The sequence below is a fragment of the Equus caballus genome, chromosome 15 (assembly GCF_041296265.1).
Source record: "Equus caballus isolate H_3958 breed thoroughbred chromosome 15, TB-T2T, whole genome shotgun sequence".
Taxonomy (NCBI): Eukaryota; Metazoa; Chordata; class Mammalia; order Perissodactyla; family Equidae; genus Equus; species Equus caballus.
In genome coordinates, this window is record NC_091698.1 from 27,381,733 (window position 1) to 27,403,185 (window position 21,453).

The window sequence follows — 21,453 nt, forward strand, 5'->3', positions numbered from 1 at the left end:
AAAACAGTACAGAATTGTGAAGTGACAACTTGCTCCTTCTCTCCACTGCCGGCCCTGCTTTCCTCTAGGCACTCAGGACTCCGCGTGGCATTGCACAGGCCCTCTGGAGCACTGTGTCTTTCTTTGGGCTGGTGTTGCACCCTGTTTCCGTCAGCATTACAAGTCAGTAGGCTCACTCCTGCCCTGATAGAGCAACCAAAATGAACCAATCCGCTAATCACCCTGAAATGACTGGACTTGACCCCTGATTGTGTTTTCCATCCCAGGGACATCTGCATTTAAATCTAGCTGGGGCTGGTGTGTGTGTGCCCGTGTATAGGGATGGGTGATGGATCGAACGCCACAGGGGCCAAGGAGGCCTACTGAAGCTGGCCAGAGCACGGGCATAAGCAGACCCCACGCCTGCCACACCAGAAGGTCAGTCCAATGCTGCCACAGCCTCCAATTTTTCAAGAGAATCCAGAAATCTGGATTTTTACATGAAATCTCCCAAGTTTAAAATGTTTGCAGTTAAATAAAATTTTAAGAGAGTAATGTGCGGGCTAATGAAAACAGTGTTGGGTGTATTTGGCCTATTTGCTATCTCTGCACAGGTCCTCACCAACCTTTCCAATTCTTCTGCAATGGCCTGGTCCTTCAGAGCCCAGCCTCAGGTGACTTCCTCTTCATGACACCACCCCCATCCTCTGGTCAGGAAAGCTTTCTTCTAGAACACTCTGTGGTCCCTCATGGTAATTACCATCTTGAAATCTATTTATGTTTCTGCCAGGCACCATGCATTACCCATTTCATTCTCTCAGCCACCCAGTGAAGTGTTTGCGCATTTAGAGATGAGGGGACGCTGCGGTCTTGTTGGGGTCACGATGCCAGCTAGTTAAGTGCTGGAGGTGAGATTCCAACCCCCTAAGCCTGCTCTCAGCCTTGAGGGGCACTGCCTTCCCTTTATCCTTCAACTCCATACCGGCGGGGCCCTGGTCTTGATTCATCTCTGCAGGAACCAACACCACTCTGGAAAGCTGGATAAATGTTTCTTTTCTTTTTATTTAATACACTTTCTTTTTAGAGCAGTTTTAGGCTCACAGCTACCTTTTAGTTTAAAATTTATTCTAATTTTTATCGTGGTCATTTCTTAAGAGTAAAGTCTTAACGAGCACACGCAGCGGCGCCCCGTCCCCACCCCCGCTCTGGCGGAGGTAGAAAGTCGGTTGCGCGCCCTCCCACCCCTGGCCACGCACCGGGCAAAGGAACAGCGCAGGGCGGGCAGCGGGAACCGGGGCTGCAGGAGCCAGCCTGCTCCTTTGCCCAAGCTTTCCCTGCTGAAAATGCAGGAGGCGGAAACTCCGGACTGTGCGCGGACTTTCGGCCTCCGAGACCGGCGCGCGTTCCCGGCTCCCCTTTTCCCGCCTCCCAGGCCGCCGCTGTATCCTTTCCGGGTTTTCCCGCTCACCGCTCCTCCCTTCCCAGGCCGCAATCCGCTTCCGCGTTTTGCCGGGGCCCGGAGCGCCGGGGCGTGGAGGCGGTAACGCGCACGCGCGCGGGGTCCGGCCCGGGCCGAGCGCGCGGCCCGGAGATTGCGGGTGAGGGCAGCCTCGGCCCGGCGCGGTGGCGGGCCCTGGGAGTCGCGGTCGGGTCGGAGCGGGCGGGGGGCTCGGCGAGGGCCGCAGGGCTCCCGGGGCATGGGGGGGCCGGGAGCTGGAGCCCGGGGCCGGGGCGGCCGGGGCCGGACGGCCGTGTTGGGCGGGGGGCGGACTTGGGCCGCGGTGACGCGGGCGCCGGGCCGGGGCAGGGCCCAGGCGGGCGGGAGGCGGGTGCGAGGCGGCTCCTCCTCGTCGCGAACTCTCGGTGACCTTGGCCAAGTCCCTTCATCCTCTCGAGCCGGCGCCTTCGTCTGTAAAGTGCGAGTTATGAGCCCTGCCGACGAGATGGGCCGTTTTGAGGTTCCGTGGCGAGACCCCCGCGGGGTCCGTGGAGTAGCGGGCGGTTTGCCTGGACGAGCCCGCCCCCGGGTGAGGGAGCGAGGGCTTCCTGGGGCAGCGTTTTGTTGCAGGCTTTGGGGAGACGCTCTCACGGGTATATTTTAAAACCTCCAGAGTATTATGAAGTAGTTGCAAAACTTTTGTTTAACGTAGAACAAGAGCCTTCCAGGGCTTTCGAGGCCCGGGCTGCCCCGCAGTCGCTGCGGCGCTCAGGCTCCGGCTGCAGAGACGGCTCTGTGAAGCTCTAGAGGGTGGGAGGGAGCAGAGACCCTTCGCTTGGGAGGGATTAATATTTTTGATTCCTCTTGCTTGCCCAAACCCTTCCCGTCCGCATAGAAAATTCTGGCGCCGGCCAAGCAAGTGTAGTATCTGTCATGTGAGGCCTTTGGGAACAGTGGAGCCGCTCAGCCTTCCAGTTAGCGAATTTTGTAGAGGTCGGGTGTGGAGGACCTCATGGTGCCATAGCCTGTGTTGGTGGTGCTGTGGGATCTCAGGAACCCTCCCTGTGGGGCGGCAAGCATCTGCTGTGTAATGGATATTCAATTATGATGATAGACGGTCACAAAAGTAAGAAGCATGTTAGATGTTCTAGGTTGGAAGAGTATTTGAATTGACTTAAACTGAAACTTTTTGCTGCAGGTGACTAGCATGCAGTTACCCATTCTCTGACTTGCTGCCCTGTTACTGACATGGCCCACCGGGGTGGGGACAGGGACTTCCAGACTTCAGCGCGGCGCATGGGCACCTCGTTGCTCTTCCAGCTGTCAGTGCACGAACGGGAGCTGGACCTGGTTTTTCTGGATCATAGCTATGCCAAGCCATGGAGTGCCCACCCGGATGCCAGTAGTGCCCGCCCCACCCGCATGCTTTTTGTTACTCCCCGGAGGCAGCACGAAAGTACCATGTGAGTTTGGGCTTCTCTCCTGAGGCCTGCCGTTGACGTCATTGGGCGGTGATCAGATGGTGGCAATTAGGATTCTGTGTGGGAGATTATAGTGGGGGTTCGGGTGTTTAATTCAGGCATCTCTCTTAAGCATTGTGAGGCCATCAGGCTTATAGGTGGACATCTGCATTCAAGCCATCTAAGGAGTTAGGAAAGCAAGATGTTCAAAGGAGGGCCAACAACCTATTCCACTTAGATAATAGGACTTGTATGGAAAGAGGAGATTGAAGAGGATTATTTAGCTGGTGAAGAAAAAGACTAAAGAGTTGACTTTTTAAAAAACTCTTTATTTTTCCTTCTCCTGAAAGCCCCCCCAGTACATACTTGTATATTTTAGTTACAGGTCCTTCTAGTTGTGGGATGTGGGATGCTGCCTCAGCATGGCCTGATGAGCGGTGCCATGTCCGTGCCCAGCATCTGAACAGGTGAAACCCTGGGCTGCCGAAGTGGATCGAGCGAACTCAACCACTTGGTCACAAGCCAGCACCTAAAGAGTTGATTTTTAAAAATTGCCGTACAGGATTAGACTCATTCCTTTAGTCCATTGTTCTGGCTTGTCCAACACTGGCAACAGTGACCTTTTTACAGTAATGCAGTTTGCTTTTTCTGGCTTCACCTGCAAAGTTTAGGAGCATATTCCCAAGACCTTGCTTCTCTCTTAGCTTGTTACAGAACTGTCACCCATGGGTTGATCTAAACCCTTCTTAGGTCTGGTTATATTTTCAGCTGGCCTACATTATAGGGTAAGGAATTTTTTCATAAATTTACTGTGTAATATGTGACACAATTACATTAGGCCTAAATAAATTTGTTTACCAATTCTTTTGAGCTTTAAGGTATTCTAATTACTTTACATTTCAAGATTGTTGACATATTTTATTTTGATGATCACATCATGCCCTTAATAATTTTGTAAACTTTTTTGTTTGTTTGTTTTAATCTGACCTAATGTTTAATCTTTCCTCTAGCACAGGTCTTAGGTTTGTTGGGGAATAGAGATCTTATATTTTGCTTCTTTAGGTTCCCCAGTGAGCCTTAATAAGCTAAAGGTACCGTGATGTATGTATTTTAAACACATGTAGAATAGTGGTTTTTGTTTCATTTCCCAATGAGGGCAGCATTTTGTTGGCTTCTTTGGTTGTACAGGGCATGGGATCTGTGACTACAGGGAATAATCCAGCTTAATCCTGATGCCTCTGGCCTAGGGCATAACTGAAGAGCTCCTTCAAATAGAATTTGAAGTCTTTTTTGTCTTAGTTATGTAATAGCTTCTTGCTAACATTGAAACTCCTATGTTGATATCTCATGATATTTTCTTAAAGTGAGATTCTTTGGACTTGGTCATTTCAGTACTTAGAAAATTATTTCCTCTTATATACTGTCTCCATATATTGGCCCTGAAAGTGGGAGTTTGGCACGTTCTGGGAACCCTTTTTAGGCCACTGTGTCTAGAATATGGTTGCAATGGGGGTGTAAGTGGGAGCTAGGGGAGAAGTTGACAGAGGCTACCTCATATAGGAATTTGATTCTAAGAGTGGTAAGAAATTGTTGAAGGGTCTTAGACTTCCTGCTTGAGCAGCTGGGTGATGCCATAAGTTGGGGAAGACAGGGAGAGGATAGGTTTGGAATGGTGAAATCGACAGTTCTCTTTTGGGCATGCAGGTCCAAGCGCCCAGCCGAGTGTCTGGTCCAGACAATATAATCAGCTCTTTCACCTACCACCAAATCTAGCTGCACATTGTTTCACTTCATTTCATAGTGATGTAATTGTTCCAGCCATTGGGAACGGGTGCAGTAAGATCATCGAGGTCAAAAAGTTAAAGTGGCGTTTGGTAGACAGCCAGTAGACCAGTTTGTTTGGCATAGTGTCGTGAGTCACAAAGGTGGTACGGTGAAGGACCCTTATAGCACTTTTACAACACTTTAAACTTATACAGCATTTTAAAATATGGAAGATCCCTCACATGTCCATTTCCATTTGTTTTTGTTCTAGGCTCCTTGTGCAGTGACTTAAATACCTAAGGTGTCTACATTTCAGGTGATCCGTCTTAGGGAGTCATAGGCTTTCACAGCATATAATTAACTATCAGTTGGCTTGTTAATGAAAGGGAAAGTTTCTGTGGATAATTTAAAATGCTAGACCAGCACTGTCCAACAGAACTCTCTGTAGTGGTAGAAATGTGTATCTGTGCTGTCCAGTATGATAGCCACTAGCCACATATTTCTGTTGAGCACTTGAAGTGTCGCTAGTGTAACTGAGGAACTGAATTTTTAATTCTCTTTAATTTTTATTAATTTAAATAGTTGTGTGTGGCTTATAGCTATTGTACTAGAAAGCACGTTTAGGCAGTCAGCTATTTGCTTATGTAATATATTTGTCTTTTTAAAAAAAAGAGCTGTTTGTCATTTTTTGCGTGGACTCGTTTTAAAACGACTTTGTGTTCCCCTTGCACATACCAGCATGTCAGAGGCCAGAGATCTAGACAAGTGTGAGAAAGATGACTTTGGATCCTAATTTTCTTCTTAATTATATTAAAGAGACATTTTTTGGGCAACCCGATGATCATTAAACACCTGTGTTGTGTGAAGTACATGTGGCCTGGTCCTATTTTCTCACCTGTTTACAGTGAATCAGATGTCCCAATAGACGTGGAGACAGTCACAGCAACCCCTGTGCCACTGTATGACAATCAGAAGGCGCGCAGCGTGATGAACGAGTGTGAACGGCACGTCATCTTCGCCAGGACTGATGCGGATGCCCCTCCCCCACCAGAGGACTGGGAGGAGCATGTCAACAGGTAGGCCGCTCCTCAGGTGGACTGGTCACTACTGGATTAATGGTCACCACACTGTAGATGTTTTGTATCATCATCATCAAAACACATTTGTTAGGAGTTTATTTCATTTGCAGTCACGCAAGTCAGAATATTCTCTTAACTCTCTGTATTGTAACTCTCAGCTTCTTAAGAGAGGGCTTGTATCTCAGCCATCTTTGCATCCCTGACACCTAGGACACTGCCTGGCACATAGTAGGCATATAATAAATGTTTATTGAATAAATAAATGAATTAAATTGGATGGATATGACTAGCTCTGTAGCTTATGTAGTGCAAATTATGGTATGGGAGTTACTCAGGCTACGAAAAAAAACCCCCAAACCATTAAATAAATGTACGTTTAAGTATAAGATACTGTATTTATATGGGCTATAACTCAAGTAATGAAAACATTTTGGGAGTCATATGAAAAGCTAACAGATGTTTGATTTGAGTGGCTTTTAAAAATAGGTTTACAGTCTGTGGTTTTGAGGGAGCACTTCAGCCCATTTTCATGAATTTGCTGACTAGTTTTGTTCCTGTGCTTCCTGCTGACCTGGGGGCCTCAACACTCCTCTTCAGGTCATTTGTCATTCATTTGGCAGACATTTATTTATCTTTTATTTATTGCATAATGACTTTATGAAGATAAAATTTACATATACAATTCCCCTATTTAATTTGTACAATCAATGTGTGTTTTTAGTATATTCATCACCCCACTCAATTTGATGAACATCTTCATCATCCCAAAAAGAAACTCTGCCTCTTAACAGTCACTTCCCATCTCCTCCCATCCCCTGGCAACCACCAGTCTACTTTCTGTCTCTCTAAATTTGCCTATTCTGGACATTTCATATAAATGGAATCATACACTATGTGGTCTATGATGGACTTCTTTGCTTAGCAGAATGTTTTCTGGGTTCATCCATGTAGTAGCATGTATCAGTACTTCCTTCGTTTTTATTGCCGAGTGATATTCCATTGTATGGATATACCACATTTTGGTCATCTATGCATCCATTGATAGATATTTGGGTTGTTAACACTTTTTGGCTATTGTGAATAATGGTGCTACAAACATTCATGTACTTGTTTTTATGTGGACATAGTTTTCAGTTCTCTTGCGTGTATACCTAGGCGTGGAATCGCGGGTCATATGGTCTCTTATGTTTAGCCCTTGAGGCATTCCCAGACTGTTTTCCAAAGGGGCTATGCCATTTTACATCCCCACCAGCAGTGTGTGAGTTCCAGTTTTTCCACATCTTTGTCAATGCTTGTTATTCTCTCTCTTTTTGTGTTAGGACCATTCTAGTGGATGTGGAGTGACGTCTCATTGTGGTTTTAATCCGTGTTTCCCTGGTGGCCCGCTCTCTCTATATTTACCTACTATGTGTAAGGGAACGTTAAAATCCTTACATCAGGAGTTGGTAGGTGGTAAACTTGCCATAATGTTGGAGAGCTCTTATTTTATAATAACAGAAGAGAAAGAGGTAATTTGGTACGAAGGAGGGTAGGAAAGTTTGAGGCAATTGGCCTGATTTATGAGTCTGGTCGGAAGCAGGGAACGAGAGTGAGCCGGTGTGCTTGTGTGATCAAGGTAGTAGCTGTTGAGGGAGGAGCAGTTCTGCACCCTGATTGAAGAGCGTGTGAGGCACTTGTTTGAGGTCTTGAATTGGAGTTACTGTTGTGCCTTAAGAGGGAGAAATGCTCTCCAGAGCTTTAGATACAGAGGAAAACCCTGCTGTGAATGAAGATCAACTACTGGAGTACTGCCTAGGTCACTGAATTCAGCAAAACGGCTTATCACCATTGTTAGAGTTAATAATAATAAAAATAGTGACCAATGGTAGTAACAAAAAAGAACTACCATTTGTTGAGTGCTTTCTAGGTGCCAGGCATTGTGCCAAGCTCTTCATATGCATTCTTTCTTTTGATCCCCACAGTGACTCTCCAAGGTCTATCCTATCTTGATCTCTATTTTACACAGTGAGGAAACTGAGCTCAGGGAGTTTAAGAAACCTTAATTAGGAAGTGATGGAGCAGGGATTTGTTCAAAACAAGCAGTCTGACTCCAGAGCCCAGTGTTCTTGGCTACTGTACCCGCTGTTTAAGGGCAGTAAAGAGAGAGACCAGTTAGTGGTGGCTGAACAAGGTGACCTCACAGAGTTGTGTGTCCCGTTGTGGTGTTTACCGATTGCCTTGTCCTCAGTTTGCAATTTCAGTAACTGCACAGGAGAACTGCATAAAGTTTTTTATCAGTTCACCCAGGGTCGTGATCAAGAGGTTTTAGGGGACTCTTCATACTTGCCAAAGACATCAGAGGCTTAATAATACACATGAATACAATTTCTTAATTTATAAGGAGAAATATAACTGCAAGGCAGATGAGACAGTAGGGTGGCCTGGCCAGAGCACTGATTCTCAATGGGAGAGTCTGGGAAGCCATTCAATTCCAGAAGTGGATGGCTAGTGGAGAGTCTGCACAGGAGGCACCCTCCTTCAACAAGGTAGCTGGATGCACCCATCTTTCCTCAAAGCAAGATGGGACCATAGCCTAGGTCAGGGCATACCCTCACCTGCCCAGTCCTGCAGAGATACAGTGACAGGTTCTTATCGTTGGCTTGTCTTTCTCCATGTGGACCTCCATCTTGTTATGACATTCCCACAGATTGATATGCTTAGTTAGTGCTCAGTTTATCTCAGATTATTTGTTTTTTGGTGTCTGATGAGATTTTGGAGGCGTCCTTCTCTCATTAGCAGCAGGCTTACAAAGCTTCTCTTCAGGTAGGTCACTTTTGTGCACAGCTAATTTGGTTATTTGCTGCTACTTACTGGCTTCACTTCTGGAGGTCACCATCTTGTGACCTTGTCCCTGGATTCTGGATCTGTAGCCTATTTGGAGGTTGCAGTTGCCTCTGCTCTGATTATAATCATCTTGTTGCCGTTCTTTCCCTTGACTTGATTGTTAAATTGCTGCTTCTTTTCTTCCTGTATAAAATCATGTGAAATTACAGTTTCCCACATCAAGAACTCACGGACTGTGGGACAGCTCCCTAGAAATCTGTTGGCCTCAGAGCTTACTGATTATCAGTGGAGTCAGAAACTTAATTTTCTTTGTTAGTGCTCTTTTTTCCCCTCTTGAATTATTTCAGTAGAAACTGCCTTCAGATGACTTTCTGAGTGTAGAAAATGAAGTCCCCCCCGCCCCCCCCCACTGACTCTCACTTTCTCTGCTAAAGCCTGATGTTTTGTGAGACAGTTTAAATCCCCCTTTCCGCCTGATTGAATTGTCTAGAGCAGGGGTTGGCAAACTGTGGCCCATGTGCTGAATCTGGCCCATTACTTGTTTTTCTATGGCCCATAAGCCAAGAAGGTTTTTACATCTTTAAGTGGTTGGAAAAAAATCAAAAGAAGACACATGAAATTCCCATTTCAGTGTCCGTAAATACGGTTTTATTGGAACACAGTCATGCCCGTTCATGTAGGTGTCTGTGGCTGCTTTTGTGCTGTGACTGCAGAGTTGAATAGTTGTGACGGAGACCATTTGGCCACGAACTCTAAAATACTTACTATCTAGTCCATTACAGAAAAGGTTTGCTGACTTCTGGTCTAGAGCATGTTCTCGTGTCTACGTGCCAAAGCCATGACGTGGAGAACCTTTGAAAGTGATTTACGTTTGCTGGTGTACTAACGTTGTCCTGAAGAAGTTGGACTTGCTTTTTTTCCCAGATGTTTGTCAAATACCAAGTTTAATTAGATGTACAGCTTTTGAAAGACATTTAACAAAATACTCCTGGCACACGATACTTCTCAGCATTGCTCAAATGGATTTTAGACATTTCCAGCTTTTCAGTAAAAGAATCTAGTGTCCTAAAGCAGGTTGTTATATCTTAGGAATCAGAACTTCTGAATTCAGCCAAAACAACCCCATTCTCCTTTTTTACATTTACTCTAATTATCTCTCTCAATAGTGTATGTATCTATCTGTGCATTAGTCTAAGGTTGGATGTTTGACATTTTGAGTCCAAGATGTTTGAGTTGTTTATTTTCCCTCTTTTCTACCCCCCCTTCATTCCTTCCTTTCTCCTGGTATTTCCCCCACCTTTCCCCTTCCTTCCGTCCTTCCTTTCTCCTGATGTTTAAGCAAAGAATTTTTATAATCTGAAAAAGTAAGAGTGACCTATTCTGTCTCTCTGACGTTCTTTGTCCCTCCTTGTTTGAATTCTGGTTAAAAAAAAAATCCTTTTAGATATTTTAGTATTGAATTAGTCTCCCTTGAAGCAGTATCAGAGAAAGAATAATTACCTTTGAGAATACCAGGCTCTTCTAGGACCAATGTGAATTTTTGGCTGCTTTGGATAAGATGAACCAGAGGTCAGAACATCGTTCAGGTTAGTCAGAGCATGAGAACGTAAGATTATCTGAGCTCATCTCAGAAATGAAGAAAAGGCATGTTTGCACTCCTGAAAATTGAATAGGTTTCGGTGGGGACACACTGGCTCACCACAGTTCCCGTCAGCTATTTGACTCCTTAGGCTTGTATTTAAAATTCTGTCTCCTGTTTTTAAAATTTTCCTTAATTATATCTTTTGCATGCTCTTTATCTTAATCTTGGGTTAGATCATTTTTTTTTTCTTCCCACTTAATTTTACAGCCTCCCACGAAGCTGACAAAATATAGAGAACATGTTTCAATTCTTGGAATCACTTTGTTATGTATCCAGCAACAATCCTAAGAACTTTTTCTGGAATTTTAGACTCTCAACGTTGTGGTTTTTCAATTTAATTTCAGCTGTCATTGGTGTATGGTAGTAATTTCTAAATAGCTTTCTAGCCTCCGCCCCCCCCCTCCCATTTTGTTCACATCATTTTGGGTTTCAGAATAAATACAGAATAAGAAAAACAAATAGAGAAGACATCCTGTTACAAAATAAAGAACAGGATAATTTTGGAAATGCTGTTGGTGCCTCATAAATAAATTATACCTCATTCTCTGTCCTTGGAATTAAATTGCAGCATGATCAATAGGCTTTGAGAAAGCTCAAGAGGTTGTTAAACATGAGGAAATTTACTCATTGCTTAACCTGCTTGATTATCAGTGATCATTGTTGCTGGACGTAAGGCTGTGGTGTAATACTGCTTTCAAGATGTCGCAGGTTATTTATACATATTATTTTCACAGAACTGGTAATTTGAAAATTTTAACACGGATAGCCTTTGCTCTTTCATTTCCACTTCAAGAAATTTATCCTACAGAGATACTTCCACAACCCTATAGAGATGTAGATTGATGTGTGTATTGGTGGGGAAAGGAGGGATGGTCACAGCAATGTTTATAAAGGAGACGCAACCTAAATGCCCACTAATAAAGTAGAAGCGGCCGTTCAAAACAAACAGGTGTTTTAATATGGAAATATATCCATGTATTTCCAGAGAGCTTTTTAAAACTACTTGTGGGAGTCCTCTGCCTCCTACCCCCACCACCAAATCCCCAAACCCGCCTGAGAATCACTGTACATCAGAGAGATGCTGGTTGCGTGAGTGTGTTGTGCATTTAAATAACGTGAAGGAAAATGAGGTTCAGAACCAGTGGGCTGGAGCTGCTGGTCCCCACAGCCTTTCTGGTGCCAAGGTCGTCTGTGTCCCAACATTGAGTTGAAGCTTCCACTGCCCGCCTCCCAAGTCCAGAATCTCTCTGCATATCAAACCACAACAAAAGCTGATTGGATCCTGATGAAGCAGCAGGAATTAAGCCAAGAGAACTAGGGGAAAATAAGAAAAAGGACAATTCCAAGAACCTCAAGGCTGCTTTTAGTGCCCTCCACAGGGTTACAAAAGGCGGGAGGCTTTGGAGGTTAAGGGGATTTAGCTGTAGCGAGGAGAGCTGCTGAAGACAAGGTGCTTCTCACGAGTTCTGTGCTCATGGACTTTGGCTGCTCTCTTGTACCTTTTGCTCCAGTCAGTAATCATAGCTAACCTGAGTTTTTATTGCTGGAAGGAAGCTGAGACATCATCCAGTCCTTGTCTGTTTTACAGTCAAGGAGACTGAGGGCACACAGCCAACTCTTTTTGCAGAGCTGGTTAGAGTCCTGGCTCCTAGTTGGTGTTCTCCTGGACTATGTAACTGTGGTAAGTTGTTAAATGGAGATGTGGTAGGTGGAGATTTTATTTTATAGGAGAAGAAGTTGGACCATTTTCCTTCTTTCTAGAGGGTATTTACTCTTTCCGAGGACAGTGGGATGGTTATACGAAGTGAATAACAAAGGGTAGTTTGTCCTCCATCTGCACATTTACTGGGCCGCGTTGCTGGTATTCTTAGAGAGATGACTTGTAGGAAGAAGGGTATCTGGTTGGTGGGGTGTGGTGGAAAGGGTGCTAGTTGGTTAGAAAGTAAGAGAGATTGAGATTGTTGAAGTCGTTTCAGGCAGCTTCCCTGCAGTTTGACCCTCCTGGTGTGGTGAAGGCTGTGGTTACAGTTGAGCCTAAATGCTTTTCAGTGCCCCTGCTGTCCAGTGCCCAGGTGCCTAGTGTGGTGGGCAGGGGGAGGGTTTGAGTTTGTATTCAGCTATGTACAGGACTTGGAATGCAGCATGCACACAATTCTTGCATTGATTTATTCAGCAGATGTTCACGTCCCTACTGTGTGTCACACACTGTTTTATGTGCTGGGGATGTAGCACTTGAAAAAAGCCAACAAAAATTCCTGCCGTCTTGGCCTTTACATTCTAGCAGAGGGAGACAGACGAAAATAAACAAATAAAATGGATAGAAAGCGAGGTGGCGATATGGCTGGAAAGGGGGAGAGGGAATCTGGAGTGGGAGTAGGATGTTGGCAGTTTAAAATAGGGGTGAGTCAGGGGAAGCCTCAGTAGAAGGTGACATTTGAGCAGTGACCTAAAGGAGATTGGAGCCATTGTTTCAGGTAGAGGAGTGAATGACAAGGGCCTGGTCCGTGATGCGGGAGCAGGCGTGGTGTGTGTGGGGGGTGGCGGGCTGTACAGTGAAGCCTTGTGTAAGCCGGGTGGTCATGGATGACGAGGTTGGAGAGGCAGTGGGGTGCAGACAGCCCATTGCAAGGATTTTGCCTTTTGACTGATTGAAATGGTGTCACTGAAGGGCTTTGAGCAGAGTGACATAATCTGACGTGTTTTTTGATTGAGTTTTTCCAGAGTTGATTTTCCAAATTGACTTTCCAAAGGTTGTATTAATTTACATTTCCATCAACAAAGTGTAGAGTGGCCTATTTTCTTACACTCTCACAACACAGAGGATTCTTAAACTTCTTAATTTTTATTCATTTAATAGGTAAAAACTAGTATTTTATTATTTTAATTTGTATGTTTGATTTTGAAGGAGGTTGACTGTACTTTCCTTTGTGAACGGCCTTTTCATGTTCTTTGCCCATTATTTTTGTTTTGAGTATTTTGTCTTTTTCTTAATAGTTTTCTAGAGGCTTTCTCTATTTTAATGGAATGGCAATTATTTTCTCATTTTTGTTTTAACTTTATGATACTTAATTTTTTTCTTCACAAAAGTTTGAAATTTTTAGGTAGTTATATTTGTCTATCTTCCTTTTATGGCTTCTAGGTTTTAGGTCACACTTAGAAAGTCTTACTCATTCTAAGATAGTTTTATATATGTGTACATATATATATATATATATATATGTTTTGTCATTTACTTCCAATGTTTAATTTTTTTTTTTTGCTGGGAAAGATTTGCCCAGAGCTAACATCTGTTGCCAATTTTCCTCTCTGTTTTTTTTTCCCTCCCCAAAGCCCTGGTACTAGTTGTATATTCTAGTTGTAAGTCCTTCTAGTTCTTCTGTGTGAGCTGCTGCCACAGCGTGGCTAAGGATGGGTGAGTGGTGTGGTTCTGCAGCCGGGAACGAAACCCAGGCACCGGAAGTAAAGTGTGCTGAACTGTAACCACTAGGCCATCAGGGCTGGCTCCAATGTTTAATATTTTTAATCTGTTTTACATAGTTGTGATTTATTTTTTTTAATGACTATTTTTTCCTAGTATTTTGGTAACTTTATTTTTTAATATTTATCTTTTCCACCTGAAATTTATTTTGGTATAAAGAGTGATGTGTAGGGATCCAGATTTGCTTTCTCCACTTGGCTAGTGGTTGTCTCAGCCCTACTTACTTTATCCCTACTGATTTGAAATGCTATCTTGATCTCATTCTGGGTTCTCATTTGGATCTGGCATCCACTTAAAATTTTGTTAAGGTAATTTAATCACCAGTTTATGGCAAGGAGAGTTGGTAAACAAATATTAATTGGCCATCTTCTATTACCTTTCTCTTCCTATCTTTAGGCAGATTACTGGCCAGAGTTGGAGTATCAGAGTAATTAAGATTGCCGGAAGTGGTGTGGAAGGGGGCTTTAACAAGCTCCACCCCACTGTGCCGGGTGTGATGAGTGGGGACAAGAGCAGCAGGACAAGTTTTTAATTGCAGGGAGTACAGCTGAGTTGGAGGAGGACACATAAAGCTGTCCGTAAGCAAGGTAGACGTGTGTATGCCAGTGTCACATGCTGGGATGATACGGTGTCAACCTACATGGAGCAGACCTTTCAAAAGTAAATTTGTTAATTGTGTGATAAACAGAAAAAATATAAAAAATATACGTGGAAAAGGGAGCAAGATTAGTGGGGGGGTGGAAGATTAGGGAGTGAGAGAATGCCACCTCATTTCGTAAATTTCTGTTGTATTTTTGTTCGTAAATCTAATTTAAATAGGCCTCTTATCTTAGTTTGACGTTTTAGTACATTAAAATGTTTGCGCATCCTGTCTGCCTTCTTATGTGAAATAGTAAACCTGTGAAATTCAAATAAGTCTGTGCAGTGGTGCCATGCTTTTATTTGCTAATGGATCATTTTAGCCACTAGGTAAATAATTAGCTTTGCTAGCTCTAAAAAGACTTGATTCGTGACTGGTTTTGACTTGTAGTGTGTGTATTAATACAAGTGTAAGCTGAGGTGACTCCGTGGCAGGATTGGGACCAGAATCTAGGTCTTGTGCTTTAGCTCAGTGGTCTTAGATTAAGCTACTTTGAGTTATAGTGTTTCATAGTGGGAACAAAAAACATGGCATAATCTTTGTACAGTGTACCTGTATGGGGAGTGTCCCCTGAGTTTGACTTAATTCCTCTGAGTTTCTCTTACAGGACTGGCTGGACAATGGCCCAGAACAAGCTATTCAACAAGATCCTCAAAGCCCTGCAGTCTGACCGGCTTGCCCGCCTGGCCAACGAAGGGGTAAGACTCCAGAAATCTGTCCACAGTGGGCAGCTCTCCCTGGTTCAGGCCTCACTGGTGGACTGACTTGTTGCCCACCCCCCACCCTCACCCTAGTTGCTAATAAGGTGGCCCTCATGTTTTATCCCTCCACGTTCAGGCTTGCAATGAGCCAGTGCTGCGCCGTGTTGCTGTGGACAAGTGTGCAAGGAGAGTGCGGCAGGCTCTGGCAAGTGTGAGCTGGGACACCAAACTGATCCAGTGGCTGCACACCACCCTGGTGGAGACCTTGAGTCTGCCCATGCTGGCAGCCTACCTGGATGCTTTGCAGACGCTGAAAGGGAAGGTAAGGCCATGATTGACGTCTGCCCTGTCCTGGGGTAGCCAGCCTCTGTTACGGGTTCAGGAAGTGGGCTTGGGCAAGGAGGGCATGACTGAAGCTAATGGGTTTGCTATTAAAAATAGGAGACATGATATCATTTCATGTTTTTGTCTGATGTAAACGTCTGCAGCTCTTCTGTCTCTAGGATGAGGTGTGGGGCCTGAAAACCTGAGTACGCTTTTAGCATATACAGCCCTGTGGCTTGTGGTTTGAGTCACCTCTGAGGTGAGGTGAGAAAAAAATGGAATTATCTCGAAGAAGATGAAGGGAGGAGTGTTGAAGAGGGGGCAAGAAGCAGACCCTTGGTGCTGAGTGCAGGGTGGGGGCTGGGGAGATGTTCTAGAGCTGGAAAGTACAATAAGGCCTCGGTCTCTCTTCATCATGGGGTGAGCCTTCAGTAGCAACACTCTGACTTTAATAATTCTTTGTAAAGTGAGTCATGACATTTTCCTGCTTTCTTACTTAGACAATATTGCACAAAGTTAAACTTTTTATTGATGATTCCAGTTTATTGTGATATCAGTTACTGCCCTGGACTGTGTTCATGTGGCGGAATACAGGTTCTGGTTGAGACTGTGGCTGACCTTATGTGGATCACTAATTAGCTGTGTAATCTTGGATTAGTGTCTCAGCTTCCTTATCTCTAAAATATGGCTAATAATACCTAAGTAGGATTTTTGTGAAAATCAGTTAATTCAGATAGAATGCTTGACACAAAATTCGGCACATAGTAAGCGCACAGTAACTATTAACAATTATATAAGTGGTACCTTCATAGGTTCTTGAAATTTTTGGAATGTTTTGCTCCAATACAAGATGGCCTCAGACAACTGGGGTTAATTCAGTTCTTGACCATTTTTTTAAAAAATAGTTTTTCTTTTTTCTCCTTTGTAGGAAGCTGGCCCATTTGGCTGCTATAATTTGCTTGGCCAACAGATTCCCCCCAGCCATATCCCCAAAATTTTCAGACTCGTTTCCTACTTGTTTTTTTTTTTTTTTAAAGATTTTTTTTATTTTTTCCTTTTTATCCCCAAAGCCCCCCGGTACATAGTTGTGTATTCTTCGTTGTGGGTTCTTCTAGTTGTGGCATGTGGGACGCTGCCTCAGCGTGGTCTGATGAGCAGTGCCATGTCCGCGCCCAGGATTCGAACCAACGAAACACTGGGCCGCCTGCAGCGGAGCGCGCAAACTTAACCACTCGGCCACGGGGCCAGTCCCTCGTTTCCTACTTGTTTTTAAGTTAAAGGACGCTGTTTGTTTGAAAGCAAAAGAAGGCTGGTTCAGTGCAGAAATAAAACAAATCTCAGGACTAGATGCATTAATGATATGCATGGTAGGAAGTTTGACATTAATTTATTCATTCAACAAATATTTATTTCGTGCCTACAATGTGCTAGGCACTGGGGTGAGAAAAACAGAAATGCTCTGTACTCTGATGGAGCTTATTTTCTAGTGGAGAAAGAGAGAAAAAATAGTCCCAGACTTCCCCCGTATTGCTTCTCTGCAGTAGAATCCCTGGACCCAGGAGGTGAATGGTGGGCAGCCATGGGCGCAGGTGGGATGAAGGGCCAAGATAAGTCTCTGGCAGAGAGTGGTGGCCTGTGACTATTTGAAGCATTTAAATGTTCTTCACAGCATACTACCTATGGTGAAGGTACAACATTGCTGGATACGCTCCAGGGAGTGCCTTGTTAGTAGTGGCCAGAGTCCCACTTCTCTGTGACGCTGCCTTACTTTGCATGGCCAGCATGACCTGGATGTAATTTCCCTCATAAGGAAGTGCAGTGCTTCCCCATTTAGGTTACTATCTTGATGTTCCCCAGTGAATGAGGTGGTGGTCAGGTTGTATGAGCATGACAGACCACTGAGGAGACTCCACAGGTGTACACAGTAGCATGCTCCCCAGCCATGCTGCTAGGTTCGTGCGGGTTAGCTGGAATGGCAGAGGACATGCTAGTGCACCAGCCAGCAAGGGCCTTAGACGGCAAGGCACTGTCCACCCTAGGCCATGCTCTCAGCAGTGTTTCCTCTACCATCAGCCTCTTATTTTCCTGTGACTCAGATTCACTTCAAATACTTTGGTTGTTTCCGAAAACTTAATGTACCTGCTGAATGAAAATGCAGGTGGATGGGATCTTGCTCTTGGCCCAGCTACTTTCACCATGGATCCATTGTAAAGGGAGCAGAGACTGTAAAGACCCTAGCCTCTTAATTGTCTGTTGAGAGTGATGCAATGCTGGGAAGATCAGGGAAGCTCGTTCTGCCTAGGTCCAAGCAGAGAAGTGGTTATTGATTAATTATTTCTAAGTATTCTATATTAACAGTGAATTTCAAGGCTTTGTCATTTCAGAGGTGTACTCTACTGCCAGGTAAAGTCTAATTTAGATCAGATCCTCTGCCTCAAGGTGTTGAAGGCTTCAGTTATAGAGTAAGTTACAAAGAAACGGCGAGTTTGGAGTGAGGATCCTTGGCAGTTTGGCCCTAGCCTTTGTTACTAGCCTTATGTCCTACTTCCTTACTTGAGTCCTCAACTTCAGGCCATCTGCGCCTAGAACAGGCCCCGTACATTCTTGCTTCTGTCTGGTGTCTCTCGTTGGAAAGCTTTACCCCATCTTCCATTGGAACTCTTGAGAGCTCATCTCACTTCACATGCTGTATCTTCAGTTCACCTCCTCGTTCTCTGTGGGATGGTATGAATCATAGCAGTGTGGGCCTTCTGTTTCTTTATGGGACTTATCAGCCCCCTTTTGTTATGTGTCTGTTTGTCTTCATTACCTCTTGTAGATTAAATTCCTTTGCGTGACTAGCATGGTGCCTTGTAACAGCAGCTGTTGCATAAACATTTGCAACACTTGTTTCCTGAATTAAACTGAGAAAGTCTCTTAATATTCCCCTACTTTCTCAGGTGGAAATCTGTTTAGTCTTGCTTTTTTAAAATTAGGAACACTGTCTGCTTGTTATTGCCTGGAGCAGCTTATCTTCTTGTACTGTCTTGGAACTTTTTTTAATATTGAGGTATAATTGACATATAGCGTTATATTAGTTTCAGGTATACAACATAATGATTTGATATTTCTCTATATTGCAAAATGATCACCACAATAAGTCTAGTTAATATCTGTCACCATACAGAGTTTCAAAATTACTTTTTTCTTGTAATGAGAATTTTTAAGATCTGCTCTCTTAGCAACTTTTAAATATGCAATACAGTATTATTAACTATAGTCACCATGCTGTATATTATATCCCCTATTACATGACTTATTTTATAACTGGAAGTTTGTATCTTTTGATCCCCTTCACCCATTTTGCCCACTCCTCAGCACCCCCTTCTGATAACCACCAATCTGTTCTCTATATCTGTGAGGCTTTTTAAAAATTTTTAGATTCCTCATATAAGTGATATTTGTCTTTCACTGTCTGATTTATTTTGCTTAGCATAATGCCCTCAAGGTTCATCCATGTTGTCACAAATGGCAAGATTTTCTTGTTTTTTTTTGCTGGATAATATTTCATTATATACGCCACATTTTTTAAATCCATTCATCCATTGATGGACACTTAGATTGTTTTCATATCTTGGCTATTATAAATAATGGTGCAGTGAACATGGGGTACATATATCTTTTTGAGCTATTGTTTTCATTTTCTTCAAATAAGTACTCAGAAGTGGAGTTGCTGAATCATACGGTAGTTCTATTTTTAATTTTTTGAGGAACCTCTGTATTGTTTTCCATAGTGGCTACACCAATTTACATTCCCACCAACAGTGCACAAGGGTTCCCTTTTCTTTACATCCTTGCCAAGACTTGTTAACTTTTGTCTTTTTGATAATAGCCATTTTAACAGGTGTGAGGTAATATGTCATTGTGGTTTTGATTTGCATTTCCCTGATGATTAGTGATGTTGAGCATCTTTTCATTTACCTGTTGGCCATCTGTCTTTCTTCTTTGGAAAAGTGTCTGTTCAGATCTTCTGCCCATTTTTATGGATTGTTTATTTTTTCGCTATTGGGTTGTATGAGTTCTTTGTATATTTTGGATCGTTCCTCTTATCAGATATATAATTTGCAAATATTTTCACCCATTTGGTAGGTTGCCTTTTCATTTTGCTGATGGTTTTCTTTGCTGTGCAGAAGCTTTTCAGTTTGATGTCATACCACTTGTTTTTGCTTTTGTTGCCTTTGCTTTTAGTGTCAAATCCAAAAAATCACCAGCAAGACTGATGTTAAGGAGCTTACCACCTATGTTTTCTTCTAGGAGTTTCATGGTTTCAGGTCTTACGTTCAAGTCTTTAATCCATTTTGAGTTAAATTTTGTGTATGGTGTAAAATAGTCATCCAGTTTCATTCTTTTGCATGTGGCTGTCCAGTTTTCCCAAAACTGTTTTTTGAAGGGACTGTCCTTTCCCCATTGTGTATTCTTGGCTCCTCTGTTGTAGATTAATTGACCGTATATGCTATATACGCATGGGTTTATTTCTGGGCTCGCTATTCTGTTCCATTGATTTGAGTCTGTTTTTAAGCCAATACCATACTGTTTTGATTACTATAGCTTTGTAATAAAGTTTGAAATTCAGGAGCGTGATGCCTCCAGCTTTGTTCTTCTTAAGATTGCTTTGGCTGTTCAGGGTCTTCTGTGGTTTCATACAAATTTTAGGATTGTTTGTTTTATTTCTGTGAAAAATGCTGTTGGAATTTTGATAGGGATTACATTGAATCTGTAGATTGGGTAATATGGACATTTTAACAATATTAATTCTTCCAATCCATGAGAACAGAGTATCTTTCCATTCATTTGTGTCTTCAGTTTTTTCATTAATGTCTTGTAGTTTTCAGTGTACAAGTCTTTCACCTCCTTAGTTAAATTTATTCCTAGGTATTTTATTCTTTTTGATGCAATTTTGAATGGGATTGTTTTCTTAATTTCTCTTTCTGCTAGTTCATTATTAGTGAATAGAAATGCAACAGATTTTTGTATATTGATTTTGTATACTGCAACTTTACTAAATTTGTTTATTAGTTCTAAGAGTTTTTTGGTGGAGTTCTTAGAGTTTTCTGTGTATACTACGTCATCTGCAGACAGAGGCAGTTTTACTTCTTCCTTTCTAATTTGGATGCCTTTATCTCTTCCTTCCCTAATCGCTCTGGGTAGCACTTCCAGTACCATGTTGAATAACAGTGGCGAGAGTGGGCATCCTTGTCGTGTTCCTGATCTTAGAGGAAAAGCTTTCAGCTTTTCACTGTTGAATATGATGTTAGCTGTGGACTGAACTTCTACAACCCACATCACCATAGTACTCTTTTTTCTCCAGTTTCTCAAAAACTTTGTTTTTCTGAAAACTACCTCTAACATTTAAAGGTCTTTCCTTTCCCCTAGGTCACTTTGACCTTTTGTGAGTAGCATGGAATTCACACAGATATTTCTTCTCAGTGTAAGCATCAGCATGTCTGAAACCTATATTTACACATCTGTGAGGTCACATTTTTGGTGAATAGTGAAAAACAGGATATGGTATAAATCACAGTATAGTAGGATGTAATATTTTGGGCACAATAACAGATTTCTTTAACATGCCACAGCTTGGAGGCAGTATTCTAGAACAAAATGCAGAATTTTAAAAAAGTTTATAAAATCAACTAATATTCATTGAGGCAATGTAGAAAATACAGAAATCTAAAAAGGAAAAAGTCATCCATAACTCCATAAAGATCACCATTAACATTTTGGCATATTTTCTTACGGTATTTTTTCTGAGTAGAGGTAACTTTTATATTTTCTGTTTTACCTTTAACATTTTAGCAAAATTATTTTCCTATGTTATTACAGATTCTTTTAAATATTTCAAATTAAACTTAATATCTAATTATGTAGATAATTTACTTACTTGCTCCCTTATATGTGCATTTAGGTTGTTTCTACTTTTTGATTATTATTGAGAGTGAATTTGTCTTTTGCATAACCCCCCCTCTCCTGAGAGTGTGTGTTTGTATTTGTGTTTCTGATATATTTTGTTAGGAAGGGCTCTCAGAAGTAGAATCCTTTAAGAAAGGGATAGGAATAAATTTAAGTTTCTTGATGTGTATCACCAG

The 21,453-nt window shown here is 42.8% G+C and overlaps 1 protein-coding gene across 19 annotated transcripts in view; it reads left to right on the forward strand.

The window, feature by feature from the left end:
- Positions 1–1,225: 1,225 nt before the first annotated feature.
- The window catches only part of KANSL3 (KAT8 regulatory NSL complex subunit 3), a 63,040-nt gene continuing 42,812 nt past the window's right edge, over positions 1,226–21,453 (forward strand). For 12 of the 19 annotated variants that reach the window (XR_011425924.1, XR_011425921.1, XR_011425922.1 and 9 more), the window contains exons 1-5: positions 1,466–1,577; positions 2,616–2,880; positions 5,547–5,717; positions 14,911–15,001; positions 15,141–15,326. Coding sequence is in view for 11 of the 19 variants with exons in the window: in XM_023618659.2 (XP_023474427.1) it covers positions 2,666–2,880; positions 5,547–5,717; positions 14,911–15,001; positions 15,141–15,326 (663 nt within the window). In the remaining 8 variants the exon portion in view is untranslated. Of the gene's footprint in view, positions 1,578–1,791; positions 2,007–2,615; positions 2,881–5,546; positions 5,718–14,910; positions 15,002–15,140; positions 15,327–21,453 lie in introns of those variants that run through there. The other 7 variants (XR_011425925.1, XM_023618657.2, XM_070235122.1 and 4 more) reach the window with 4 other exon arrangements.